General features: G+C 39.9%; 1 protein-coding gene across 2 annotated transcripts; it reads right to left on the bottom strand.

Moving 5' to 3' along the window:
* Nucleotides 1-34: 34 nt before the first annotated feature.
* On the bottom strand, nucleotides 35-13,911 carry gmps (guanine monophosphate synthase). Of its 2 annotated transcripts, none has more exons than XM_058080236.1 (16): nucleotides 13,667-13,911; nucleotides 11,583-11,755; nucleotides 10,958-11,072; nucleotides 10,515-10,612; nucleotides 10,293-10,396; nucleotides 10,000-10,193; nucleotides 8,641-8,806; nucleotides 7,719-7,870; nucleotides 7,363-7,536; nucleotides 6,488-6,593; nucleotides 5,758-5,873; nucleotides 4,359-4,484; nucleotides 3,772-3,887; nucleotides 3,560-3,690; nucleotides 2,695-2,867; nucleotides 35-1,541 (listed from the first exon to the last, which is right to left on the bottom strand). In XM_058080236.1, the coding sequence occupies exons 1-16, from the start codon at nucleotides 13,691-13,693 to the stop codon at nucleotides 1,440-1,442; spliced, it is 2,073 nt and encodes a 690-aa protein (XP_057936219.1). In that variant the 5' UTR covers nucleotides 13,694-13,911; the 3' UTR covers nucleotides 35-1,439. The 2 variants fall into 2 exon arrangements, with proteins under 2 accessions (XP_057936219.1, XP_057936220.1); XM_058080237.1 differs by lacking the exon at nucleotides 13,667-13,911 and adding an exon at nucleotides 11,865-11,940.
* Nucleotides 13,912-14,339: the final 428 nt, after the last annotated feature.

The following is a 14,339-nucleotide window of genomic DNA, read 5'->3' as shown; positions in this document are numbered from 1 at the left end:
ACGTGCAAAGAAGACATGTTGATCAACATGGAGATCTTTATTAAAGCTCAGTTTTCATAGTATAAATGTCATTGTTGAAACTGCATGCAGTGGCTTGGTTTGAGGCACATTACTAAAAAGGAGAATGAGCAAGATGACACTATGAAATAAAATTCACACATAGAAATTGCATAACTTAATCATGTGGACACTGCATTTTAATCCAACCAGAAAGTAAAAAGATCATATGATATGATGCATTTTGTTTCCATGGAGACATAAAAATATACATTTAAAAAGGCAGACAAAGAAGAGAAGAAACCCTGTTGTCATAACCGTTGCTAACTTTAAAAAGAACGGAGAACCACCTTCCTTGCAGAGTGTGATTTTTTTTTTTTTTTAATTCAGATAAACCTAAACCTCATGTGATGTGACTGAAGGAAAAATCAATACAGAACAAGAAAAACAAAGTTAAACTACATTTGAAAAAACAAAACAAAAAAAAGTTGCAGTCAACAGTATTAGATTCTGAAGTATTTCATATGGCCACACCTTAAGTTATACTGATAAAAGCTTGAAGGCGTTACGGGTCAATAAGCAACAAATGTGCAAAGATGTGCTCTTGTACAAGACAACCACAATTTACAAGTGATTATGTACTATTTCTGTAATTAGTATTTAAAAAGCATACATATCGCAGCATAAGGATAAGGTATTATTCTGTATTTCTGCTTTGTGGGAACATCAGGGTTCAAAAACAGGTAACCATAGAGGAGAAAAAAAAAAACAGGCACATACAAAGTTACCTATCATTTTGGCCTCCTGCACAGCTTCAGACCAAGTTTATCTCAGGATAACAGTACTTCTTCTACAGTACTTTTGGCAAAACAGAGCTTAGAAAATGTTAATTGGTCACACATTGACATTGTTTGTCCGTTCAATAGGACAGGCTGTCTTTATAGCACAGTATACAGGTAAGAAGGTGGAAACACTGAGACCCACAACAGTAAGACACACACAAAAAATACATGAACAAACCCTCTTTTTTTGCTGATTTTGCAACATTTGTGTATTGTTTGCTCATACTGCAAAGCAGCACGAGTCCACAGTCTAAATGTACACAGCATGTGGCCACTCCGTAGTGATGTAACAGTTTGCTTTTTCAACAGGGGGTAAGTTTTCAATGTGAACAAAAAGTTACGATAATTACTATATGTGAATCAATCCCTACTGCTAAAACTGTTAAGACAAGGGATTGACTAGAATAGACGCACGACTGGAAGTGCGCCCGTCACAGCCTGGTTTATCGTCCATGGGAATGTTGACGAAAAAAGCGGGGTTTAAGGGGTGTACAGAGGAGGAGAGAAGAGGTTGGGAAGTTCATCCGCCTTTCTCTGATAACTGTTGTTTGTGCACCGTGTCAGTGCCATGTTGTGTCGTTTTAAGGTTTGTTTTTGTTTTCATTCCCACTCTGTGGTGCCAGGTGGCTTGGAGGTCAAGTCGTACATGACTCTGGAGATGCCTGGGATCTTCCTGATCTCGTTGACCATTTTTAGCACCACCTATGTAGAAATACATAAATATAAAAATCATATTGATACAAACCAAAATGAAAATGTATAGTATTCCTCCACTTGAATAGATGCCGTGCACCAATAAATCACAGGGTGTGTCATCTAAAGATATGAATAAACAAACACCTCCTTCAGTAAATAAACAAGTGATGCAACCTTTGCTATGACTGATGCCATCATCGTTATGTACAAGTATCATATCGAATAAAGGCATATCTTAAGTGGTGCTCACTTTGTGCTCAATGTTGGGAGCACTTGTTTCAATCGCTTGACTGCCAGGATCGTCACTGAAACTAAAGATGCTATTGTAACATGATAAGAATGACGAGGCGGTCGATCGCTTTATTGGAAAAAGACAAAAGGGTGAATGGTTGCAAGTGCTTTGGATTTATTGTATTTAGTGTTCGTGTTCTGTGTACAGCCTGAGTGCCTTCGTCTAAGATATTATTGTAGTCTAATTGGGGCAATTACGAGACAACTACTTCCGATTTCTTGATAACATTAATTCATGTTTTTTGGTTCTGTATGCCAATATCCTGAACACATTATTCATATGAGGAAAATCCAGTTTAGGGCTTTAAAAGAAAAATGATGTACAAAAATATGGTCTCAAAGTTTCTACTGATTGTCAGTGTACTTTGTGTTAGCTGCTAGTAGCTTGGTTAATATACGGTTCAGATATGTAAATAGCACACTGGTCTGACAGGAATAAAGTTGAACTTTTTGGAAGGTGTGTCCCTTATTACATCTGCCATAAAAGTAACGCCGCATTTCAGAAAAAGAACATCAACAGTAAAATATGGTGGTGGTAGTGCGCTTGTCTGGGGCTAGTTTGCTGCATCAGGACCTGGAAGACTTGCTGTGATAAATGCAACCGTGAATTTTGTTGTCTACCAAAATACCCTTAAGGGTAATGTCCAGCCATGTGTTTGTGACCTCAAGCTGAAACCAACTTAGGTTCTGCAGCAGGACTATGATCCAAAACACACCAGCAAATCCACCTCTTAATGGCTGAAGAAAAACAAATAAAGACTTTGACGTGGCCTGAATCCTATTGAGCTTAAAAAGCTGGTTCATTTTGGAAAAACCTTCCAATTTAGCTGAATTACAACAATTCTACAAAGCGCTGTAAGAAACGTACCTCCTCTGGGATATGGTTCCCGGGTGTTGCAGGAATCCCAGTCATGAAGTCGCTGGTGATGAAGGTACGGACCACTACAGAGCGTCTGCATGATGGCTGCTTTTGCAGTGGGTCACGGTCAAAGTGCAGGGGCGTCAAGATGACCGGCATCTGGCTGATCTTTCCAGAGTAGCCTAAAAGGATAGAAATGTGCAAATGAATGCTAGTTACACCTTCCTATATAGGAATATAGGATTCCTATATGAATATCAGAGCAAGTTTAATTGTAACTTACAGTATATTCATCACTGCACACATTGAAAAGTTTTGTTAGCGTCGTCTGACTTACTTGCACCTTCTGCCCTCAGTTCTAAAAGGTGCAAGTATTTTTATTAATGTCCAAAGTTAGAACACAAACCCACACTATGGAACTTTTTCCTACTGTGGTGTGTTTGTGGACCTAACCCCCGCCTCCAGAGGTACTGTGGCTGCTCAGTGTTGTCAAGACCTATCCTTGTAACACATATGTAAGTTTTATAGCTGCTGGTGTTTTTCTGTCCAAAAGCACATTGTGTTGTATATAAGTATAAGTAGTATACCAACAATTAACAAAAAAACCTTAAGTTATGCAACATCACAGTTAAATAAGACACACTAGTAAAACCTTTATATGAAAGAGGCATCTAACATAACATGTTTGCCTGTGTGGCTATGAGACATTTCCCTTGTGGGTGCAAATATGTGGCTCCTCCAAGGCAAACGAGTGTCTCACCACACACTCCACACTAGTTGCCCTCTCTCCACCTTAACTAGTTCCAACCGGTTTCTTCAATGATCATTTTCATCTGCAATGTGGCTATTTGCACCACAGCGACACTCAACTCACCAGACTCTCTGAGGATAGAATGAGCGACAAAGTCCGCCTGTCTGAGCGTACCAAGAACACCTGTGGTCAAGAAGGTTGGAGTGATGTCTGTTGGTGGCTCCTTCATATGAGAGCCAAATACGTACACGACTCTGAAAAAGGATGAAGAACGTAAAATATGTACAGTATAAGCTCGAAGGTCAGACATAATGTACAGCAAGCTGTGTGTTTACCTATTGATGCTATGGCACATGCGAGGGATGAGTCTTGCTAGGAACATGAGAGATTCCCAATGAGGTGATTCTTTGCTTGTGACGCCACACACGTAACTGTAAGAGCGGCAATCTCCCTGCGAGAGGTAAAGAGAGCCTTATTTTAGTGACTGTGAAAATACAATCTTTCGCAACAGCATCGTGAGGCGTGTGTAAAAAGACGGAGGAGAAGGAGTAAAACAGACAATGTTTATCTACAGTCTTCTGTCTGCACCACAATGTTGAGGTTTCAGCTAAAAAAAAACCTTAGTAAGAAAACAGGAAGTTAAAAAAAACGACACCTAGTATAGTGCCAGGCTGTAGTTCCCTCTGTTGGAAATTCTGAAACTCACTTTCAACAGCCATGTTTTAGCATTTGAACTCAATTTCCACTTGTTCACACATGGTGAATGTGAATAGCACATTTCCATCAAACCAGACTATGTGACCAAGTGGACTAAATATATATAAGACAGATCTTCCTGGTTAACCACGACAACCAACAGGAGATGGTGAGTAAGTCCGACAGAGTGCCCGAATGCAAACAAAAGACAGACAAACCGTCTCACCTGGACACCAACAGTTTTGATGGGCAGCAGGAAGGCATTAAGTGAATGAAGGCTGGTGATCTGCATGAGCTTCTCTTCCTCCTCATCTGATATGCACGACTTGACTCTCTGCAGCAAGGCATGTGGCTGGGGACACGTCAGACAAGTCAGCAATTCCTTTTTTTTTTTTTGCAAGGACCACAGCAACAACAGGGAGCACAAAAATGCATCATTCATTGTTTGTGTTTGGGTGCAGGAGGCCAAACGAGCCAACAGAGGTTAGACACAACAAACTGGGTAGAAAAATAGTATCAAATATTAGAGTGTCTTGCAAACTAGGCCACAAAACAAGATAATGACAATCGATAATGCTATTGATGGAGAACTGATATGACATGTCATTGTTATCTATAACAAACCTTGTGTATATATTTTCTGTTAGGAATATATCTGATGGCTGAGCCATGTCAATAGCCACATTTACATGGACCCAAATATTCCAATTCCATTCGGGTTATTTGCTGAAACGGAAAGAATCTAACCTTTGTATGAACCTCATTCTGAATATATAAACAGATTCACAGGGGTGGAATATTCCTTTCCCCAATCCGATTGAGGTATCTTGTACCCGCTCAATCGGAAAGTTGCCAGACTGCGTTCTTCTTCGTGGTGTTTTTCTTCTTCTGTGCATTAGCGCCATCTGTGGAACAGAATCTAAACCCTTCTATACGCCATTCACAAGTCCAGTTTTATTAAAAAAGAAAATCATTCTTCTTAATTATAAAATATTAGCAAGATTGAACTTTATCCTTTCCTGTTCCCGGGTGCGTTCTTTCAGCGAATGCTGAGATATGACGTAATACGCAGCTCGAGATGTTCTTCGATTTAAAAAAATAGAGGTGAGCAATCGGCACTGGACTGCTGCGGAAAGTTTTTTCTTCATTCAAACTAAATTTCAAGACTGGACGAACGAAAAACTGGCAATACGGAGTTATTCCAACAAGTGAAAGAAAAACTCGAGGAAGTCGGTATCACGTGATGTTGGTGTTTACGTTTTACTGCGCATGTCCCATTGACTATTCTGGTTGATAGCGGCGCATGTAGACACGCAATTGGAATATTCCTTTCCATGGATACCATTGCTTTCGGAAAGGTCATTCGGAAAGAGAAAAACTCCTCATGTAAACATGGCTACTGTTATGTGGTTGGAGCCTTATATAAATTAATGTACATTTAACTAGAGACCACTTTTCTCTCTCACGGTCAAGCTGTGTCTGACTAAAGTTATTATTTAGTATTCCACAACAATATAATCTTCTGTTACACAAATGCAAAGATGTGCTTGAAGTGCAGCCATTCAAGCAATCTGTGAACCCTGTTACTGAGTTAAAATGCATTATATTATCTGACACCATCTGACCTTTTTGACGCTTGCAGAAAAGTCCGTCACGATTTTGAGAATGTTGTTTGTTTCAGCAAAGTCTTTGCAGATGTATGGCTCCTCTGCACAAATTACTCTGATGGAAAGACCTGGACCTATAGGTATATGTGGAGGAAAGAAGAATGATCAGCTCAAATAACGAGTGGGAAAACCAACATTATTAAAAAGTATGTCCCAAAAATGAGGAGAGCCCTCACATATCAGCAACCATTTTACTATAGGATACTTATTTGCTCAATCAACAATACTATAGAAATTAAACTTGTGTATACTTTGTAAGTCAACAGACAGCCATAGCAAGATACTTTTGTCTTGCCTACAGTCAAGCATGTTAGTGGTAGCATTATACTGGGGGCTGCATGAGTGCTGCCGGTATTGGGGAGCTGTATAGTATGTCTTCAGACCTGAACCTAATTGAGAAGCTGTGGGGCATTCTTAAGTGAATTTCATGCCTAAGATACTACTACAGCAATGCTAAATAACAACAGTACTCACACCAAATATTGATAGATAGTAAACCGGTACGCCTTTCCAAACTGTACACTGACTAATCTAAGTTATAGCAAAGTTTCATTCCTATGGTATTGTCTCATAATACCCAAAAAGAATAAAATGGTTGCTGAAATGGAATCATCCTAATTATCTGCATAAATATATGTCTAGTTAGTGAGACCATACAGTAGATGTGTGTTTGTGTTTCTGTACTTGCCAGGGAAAGGGTGTCGGGAGACAATCTCCTCTGGCAGGCCCAACTCTCTCCCAAGCGCTCTCACCTCATCTTTATGGAAATCTTTCAATGGTTCGATTACTTTTCCCTGAAGGATCACAAACCAGTACGATCAGCAGTGTAACAATAATGGATATGCTTAGCTGCTGCAGAGGCATGCACTTCTATAAAAAGGTGGCGCAAAAAAATAAAGGCAAAAAAAAAAAAAATGTGTACCATTCTAGTGTTGCCACAATGACAGGAAAGGCCCCGACAACATTCATTTTTATACTTTCAGCTGTGTTAGCAAAGTTAAAGGAAAACGCTGTTATTCTTTTCCACCATTCAATCACAATCCTTATGTAAGACATGAACACATACCTTTTTTCTGTGTGTTCTAAAGATACAAAAACAGCTAAAAAAGACACTGCTAAGAATGCACGTAATGGCAAACACTTATTCACCCTATAAAAGCCTTCGGAAAAAAATTCAAAAAGCGGCAACAATTACATTAAAATGCGACGTGCATATTAACCAAGCTACAGCGACATTGTTATTAATAATGTGCTAAAAAAAATGAATTTTTTAGCTGAAAATACACCGACTGGGAGGAACTTAATGGAATGGGGTTACACAGGCTGGCAAAATTTGAATGGTTGTTAGACCATTAAGTTACTTCATTGCTCGTTGGCTTATGCTTTGGAGAGTGAGGAGTTTAGCCTTCAACCTGACTGTCTTTCTACTCCACAACATTGCTTTCTTTCTCTGAACAAAAAGTTAATGTTTAACTCTTAAGTGTTGTTGGACTACATTTCATTTTGGCCAAATACACCATCTTGGATTTCTGCAACTGTTTCATAAATGCGTTTGTGTGATACCTCGTCTCTAAGTTTGCGGATGAGTTCCGTATCATTGTGATGCGTTTTGATGACCTCTGCCTTCCCGCTGGCGAGATGAGAGGCGCTTTCAATAAGATCGGGTCTCAGTGTTCCCTGAGCCAAAAGAACCTCCTCTGGTTTTAGATTCATTTCTCCTATCACTTCGTTCGCCACCTGTGAAGTGATAAAATACACAAGATCTGACTGATAGAAGGAAACAACAAATTCTGTCCCGTACACGACCTAAAAAGGTCAGGCCAGCATACAAATGATTACATGACCGATACCTACACAACAGGGTCGTATTTAGCAAATACATTAAATGGAGTCAAGGATGCTTGAAGTTGTTTACTCACCTTGACGAAGGTATCTCCAATGATTTTCCTTTTCTCCTCCGGGTTGGTGGTCATATTCAAGGTCTTACTGATGCGTTTCCGGGGCGTCCGGTCTTCATCCGAGATGGGAAGCGTTGTTGTTCCATTGTAGAACGTGTGTGAGGCATTCACCACTGAACATATTGAGAGACAGAAAGATTAAAAATACAGAAAACACACATAATTTAACAAGGTTGGGTATGATTCATCACGGCCTAATTTGATCACGGCCCTCACATTTTTAATGATAAAAGGCACAAAAGAAATAAACACAAAGATTCAAAATAATCCAAAAGTCAAAAACAGCGTCCACGCTCACCAGTTAGCACGTGTCATTTAATTAATAAGATAAGCCTTTATTCGTCCCTTAGTGTGGAAATTTGCATTGCACACAAGCAATAGTACAGAATCAGTGAAGCGGTACAAAATACACAATATAGAAAAATAAACGGCATAAACAACCCAAGTATTAACAAAATCAACAGTTTTTCCCAGAGTTATATACAAATACCGTGTGCAGATAATATAAAACGAGATGAGATATATGACCAGTCTATTCACTGAGATCTTGCTAGTGAATTAATATGAGGCATTATAGAAATACTTCACATAGAACTTAGTATATTGCATTTAGAGCCTTAATATTGCACGTGGAGGTTGATCAGATATTGCACAATGCCATGTCTTTTTGGAATAAAACAAGAAAAATCCAAATAAGACTGGAAATAATCCACAAAGTCAGATGAATATCAGTAATGCAGCAGAATAGAAGTGATGATACAAGCAAACCGGCCGAAGCACAAGGTCAGAACAAGGAGAGGGAAGGTCACCCAAATGCAGCACGGTATGAATGGCCAAGTCTGAATACACCCTCAAGTCCAAACATCCACACCTCCACACTTACCTTTGAGTTTGATGCCCAATTTAGTGAGGGCCTCCTCCACGCTTTGGCTCTCTCTCTTCCTCATGAAGCCGTTGTCGATGTGAACCGCAATCACTTGGTCCTGGTTCAAAGCTTTGTTGAGTAGAGCCGTGCACACCGTTGAGTCGACACCGCCGCTAAGCAGCACCTAATGAAACCATCACACACAATTTGACTGTGGGGAAGTTGTCTTATCTTCGACATCCGACACAACAACAGTACCATCTAAAGTGATTTTAATATTGCATTTATAAAGCTGATAACATCTTAAGATGATATGCTTGCTGACATTGAAGGTACACTTTAAATAAAACGTTACGAGTCAAGTACCTCTCATTTATCTCACTCACACTCCAGAGATGAAGCCCAGTTTAGAAAGGCACTTAGCAAGTCGCCTGGCATTTTTCCGACAGAAATTTTTCATTTGAGAGCTTAATTGCTTCCACTGATGCTGTCGTTACTTTCTGAGTGGCGAACACACGACACACTCAGCTTCCCGGCTTGTAAATGTTACAACCTAAGACATTTTACCAGGGGTCTCAAACACGCGGCCCGCGGGCCAAATGTGGCCCACAGGACACTAGTTTGAGGCCCCCGCCTTGATATGAAAGGTTAATGTTAGTGCGTCCCGCGCAAATTTGATATGGATGCTGTATGGTATCATGTATCCAGAAAAAAAATTATTACGTTTGATTAATGTTCATGTTAAAGGTTAAATAACTGTTAATAGTTATCCTCCCTATCCGTGTGGAAGTGGTAAGTTTTTGGCTATTTAAGTTTAAAGGAAATAACTTGAAGGCTACCGTTTAGGTCGCTAGCTCTCTAGTTTGCGAGTTAGCATGTATCTCAAGACCCTGCAGTTGCGCAATATGTTGTAAATAAAGAGTATAAATGTGACTATAGTCGTGTTTTGTCATGTCTACATGGCTCTAATGCTTTGTTAATTTTAATCTGAAAAAAATAATTTGTCTACCCACCAACTATATGTGGTTTCTTACGTTTGTATTATTTGCCGTTTTATTATTATCATCATTATATTTATTTATTACTGATTGATTTATTTTCTTTATTCTTGATTTGTTTATTTATTTTTCATCTTATTTTTGTGCAGAAAAATAAAAAAATAAGATATTTGAGAACAGTGGAATGTTTGGAAAAAAAAAGTTTGAAAAAGTTTGTATATTTTTCTGTTTTTAATAAATGTTTTTTTTTTTTTAAACCTGATGCGGCCCGGCCCAGCCTTGCCCAGACCCTAACTCCAGTTGCCCCCAGGTAAATTGAGTTTGAGACCCCTGCATTTTACCGTTATGCCATATTATGTCTTAATGCAGTTTCACCCACCAGCACTTTGGACTTGCCGACTTTTTCTCTGATGTCACTGATGCAGGCTTGCTGGCGGTTCTGTACAGTAAAGTTACTCGTGCACCCCGCGATCTCAAAGAGGAAGTTGCGTAGCATCTCCATGCCGCGCTCTGTCAAGTCGACTTCGGGGTGAAACTGAGTTCCGTACAGCTTCTTCTGTTCATTGGCAATGCCTGGCGGCCAGTCAGAATGTCATGCACATTATAATTTTTTTATTTGCTCTTTAATGTAATGATAAACTTAAAGTATATAATAAAGTATGTCGCACTTACCAGCAATGATATTTCCTGATTGGGCCACCACTTTGAAGCCATCAGCCACTTTATCCACACTATCTCCGTGGGTCAGCAGAACCACTTCCTCTTTCTGGAGGCCTCTGTTTAGATTAAATTAAATCGTTTCCATAAGGAATGACAGTACACTACCAGTGCCATGTTTATAAAAGGTATGATAAAGCAGATAAATTGTGTTGTTCACACAAGGGACTTGGTTACCTGAAAAGGGAGCATGTGTTGTCCACCCCAATATTAAAGACGCCATCTTCCCGGACACATTTTTTGTGTACTGTGCCGCCAAAAACTTTATTCATCATCTGGAAATGACAAAGTTCATTTTGGTTTGATGTTATAATAACTTCCAGCTGCATGTAAAAAAATGTGCTCGAGAACAAGGAGCTGCAGGTTTCGCCCTCCAAGCTGTCTGGGAAAAGGGAGCTAATTATGCTTTTATCTCCCTCACTTAGTCTCAATGTGCCCTTGAAGAAGATGATGGAAGTCCCAGTTGGGCCACGAGAGCAGAACAGCAGCTAAGGAATCACGGTTTAAAGTTTAAGCTACTTGGCGTGAATACATAAAACAATCCTGCCCTCCTTGTAGAAATAAATTCCTTTGCTTAAATCGCAAAATAGCTGCACAACGCACACTTGTATTGTGTGTACCTGCATTCCATAGCAAATCCCAAGGACAGGCTTTCCTATAGCGAATATAGTCGGGTCAAACCATGGCGCATCTTCTGCATACACAGAGGCGGGCCCTCCTGAAATTATTATTGCCCTAAAGGGGGGAATAAAAACAAAAACATGTATGCAAATTGTGTTTGCTTGTTCCCAAACAGTTGATTCCTTTGTAAACATTGAGTGTTTCTCCTTGGTGCAGTTCTCTACGTTTGTCAAATTGGTGAGCAGTAGGTGCGAGAAGGTAAACAGGAAGAAAGAGCAAAACGTTCTTAGTTGATAACTTTCAAAAATACATGCACAACCTAGACTCGCACGCAAGTGAACTTTAAAAGAATGTTGCAAATGAATTATCCTCCTTCCTGCAGTGGTAAGGTCTAATTATGCGCATGCTTACATAATAAAGTGAAGGTTTACTTACTACCTGTAGCCATGTCAACATTATGGCTTTTCGGCCTTATCGGATTATCTGATCATTGGTGAAGTGGAGGGTTAGAATGCAGATTATGTTCACTGATGGTCTCAAACCAACTGCACCAAGGGGGAACTGACCAAAATATACGGTTCCACCTTACATACAAACCAATACAACACATCTCCACATGCTCACCTGTATCCTTGTTCTCTTATATTAAAGGCAGGGGTCTCCAAGGGGAGGATCTCAGACCGTACGCAAAGTTCTCGCACCCGTCTGTCAATCACCTTGCCATACTGAGCGCCAGCATCCAGGATGGCCACGGCTCCTTCGTATGACCCATTCTGCTCCGCACTGCTGATCTGCAGCTGAAGAGAGTCAAGGAAATGGCATGCTGTGTTACTTTGGGTCACTACATGTCCATTAAATACAGACAGTGTATGAGAATTATAGTATTTGTATATTTAGAATACATACATGCAACTCTTCATTCATGGCATCTCACTTCTTGGCTTGACTGAACGCCACTTCTAGAGCCCTGTGAGTTCCACGTTTGACGGAATTAGCTAATAATAACAAAATTTGTCCAAATGACAATACAAAAATTTGGTAGCTACTCTCTTACAGAAGGTGAATGGGGGTTAGCTTAGTTCGGCTTGCTTGTATTAAAAACATGTGAGTGCAAGTAACTTACAAGCTCTTAATAAACGTGCCGCAATCGATCAGCTCGTCCATGGAATCACATGCAACTCACAAGATAGCAAAAGGAATAATTGGTGGAAGACCTTGACTCTTCCACCAAAAAACTAAAACTACAGAAGATGCTATAGTGGAAAAGGTTTTCCAAAGAGTGACACAGTGTTTACTGACACAGTGTTTACTGTTTACTCTCGCATAATATGAACAAAAAATCTATTGAATTAGGGTTCCCTCTGCAACATCTTCACATAACCGGCCACCAATTGATGCCACAGGTCAACCTGAAGCTCCATTGTTAAGCCCTTCATGTACATGTCATTTTCAGGTAATATGGGCTGGAGTTAGCATCAGTAGGGACCTTAATTTGGGTTGAAGATTGGTCCATGTCCTCACAGATAAGCACATCGGATCATGCGGCTTAGCACAAGTGAATTTTGGGGTCATACTACCACTTGACTTTGTTGTCTCATAGAAACCTTAAAAAATAATAAGTCAAATCACTAATTTATAACATCTAACCTCTTGCATATTGCAAGAGGCCTCGCTAATTCAACAATCCTGCCACGTTCAGAGACAACAAGGTTGTGTTTTAATTCACATGCTTCAATACTTACTCATGCATAAGTGTGTTCCGCTGTCAGTACACTTAACAAGTAAGTGCACAATTACACATACTAAGTGTGGACGTCTGACAGACACTTTTTAGGGCCAAACTTTTGACCAGCTGATAACCTATAAATGACTAACTCTCTATTTTATCTCTTCTAATAATTTTGCATAAATTTGTACTGTGTACGACTTTATTATGCATACTTCTGCAGAGTATGTGTCTTTGTTATCGTATCTGATCATGTGTTTTATAAGTTTGGGACCTATGGGAGGAACTTCTAATTTGGGGATTTTAACCGGAAATCCGTGTGGTTTACTACGTAAAAGTAGCACTCAAAATAACAACTTAATTAGGAGGAAATAACCACACAAAATAATTGCGATACTTGTATTAGTTATGGTATGGTGATACGAGTAGCCCGGTGACGATGTTAGAAAACGATGTCTGTGATCAAAGTTTGCGACAGCAATCAAAAGGCAATAAATAAGCTAGCCAAACATGTCATTCCTAAAAAGGATAAAATGCGACTGTTTGTTGTTGATAAACATGTCGCTATCAATTTAGCTTGCTATAACCAAGAGAATACCAGTGTCGCATGCTAGCTGTCTGTCAATATAGATATACAGTAAAGAGCGTTAGCATGTTAGCAAGCTAAGTTAGCCGGGGCTATGCTAAACCCACGCGGTGATTTCTTACAGAGTGTGGGGCGGTCCAACGTAAAAGCACACTTAAGATGTAGACATTCGTGTTAAATGTACGTTAACATCACAAAAAAGGGCAGCGTGGCTACGGTTGAGCAAACGACAGCAACACGTAAATGCTGCAACAAGGCACAATGTTCACACTCACGGCATTCCTCCGCCGGTGGTTAATGTTAATGTTACACGCTCCTCCAACTTTGAACCCGCATATATGCTAGTCAATGTTGAAATGAAACTAGTGCTAATTGTGTCAAAGCGGCTCCGCTCACCTTGCCGTCTCCGTTGCACATAGCCATGGAGGACTGCCGTGTGGTGTTATGAGCGGTCCCCTTTCGCCTTGGCTGTCCTCGGTCACACGGAGAGTGAAAGAGAGAGATAACTGGGTGGTTGGTTCCAGGGTCAGCACGCCCAATAGTGACTGACTTGGCTGCTGGGGCTGAAAGCAGACAGGCTTGTTATGAGTGGACTAGCAACGTCTCCCCTCCTCTTTTACACTGTTGTTGACTCAATTGTGGAGAAATATATATCAGTGTGTTTCTCATGGGTGGAGCAGTGGACTCAGTGGAGGACCATTCAGTTCATAGTCACGTCTTGCTTATTAAAACATCGTGTCAAGGATGATATTTATAAAGTAACATAATTATAAATTATTTATGTACTGCAAAGCAATTTTAGATTTTTTTTTATTACAAAGATTTCTGAATAAATATTATACAAAAACCACAATAATATAGTGAACATCATCCATTCATTTTCTACACTGTTTTTCTCTCATGAGCTGGAGCCTATCCCAGGAGGGATGTCCTGTAATATTAGCTAAAGCTAAACACACCTCCAAAATGACAAGTGCTTTTCTGAGGAAGGTGAAGGTAATGGCGGGGCCAAGTGTGTCTTCAGACCTGAACCCAATTGTGTACTCACAATGCATACAATATACAATAT

The sequence above is a fragment of the Doryrhamphus excisus genome, chromosome 8 (genome assembly GCF_030265055.1).
Source record: "Doryrhamphus excisus isolate RoL2022-K1 chromosome 8, RoL_Dexc_1.0, whole genome shotgun sequence".
In the NCBI taxonomy this organism is placed as follows: domain Eukaryota; kingdom Metazoa; phylum Chordata; class Actinopteri; order Syngnathiformes; family Syngnathidae; genus Doryrhamphus; species Doryrhamphus excisus.
This window is presented reverse-complemented; position numbering and strand designations above follow the sequence as displayed.

Coding starts and splice junctions, on each gene's coding strand:
- gmps (XM_058080236.1), bottom strand. CDS start 13,693: ATGGCTATGTGCAACGGAGACGGCAAG. Junction 11,756..13,666: donor TGTGCAACGGAGACGGCAAG/GTGAGCGGAGCC, acceptor GACTCTCTTCAG/CTGCAGATCAGCAGTGCGGA. Junction 11,073..11,582: donor ATAAGAGAACAAGGATACAG/GTGAGCATGTGG, acceptor TCCCCCCTTTAG/GGCAATAATAATTTCAGGAG.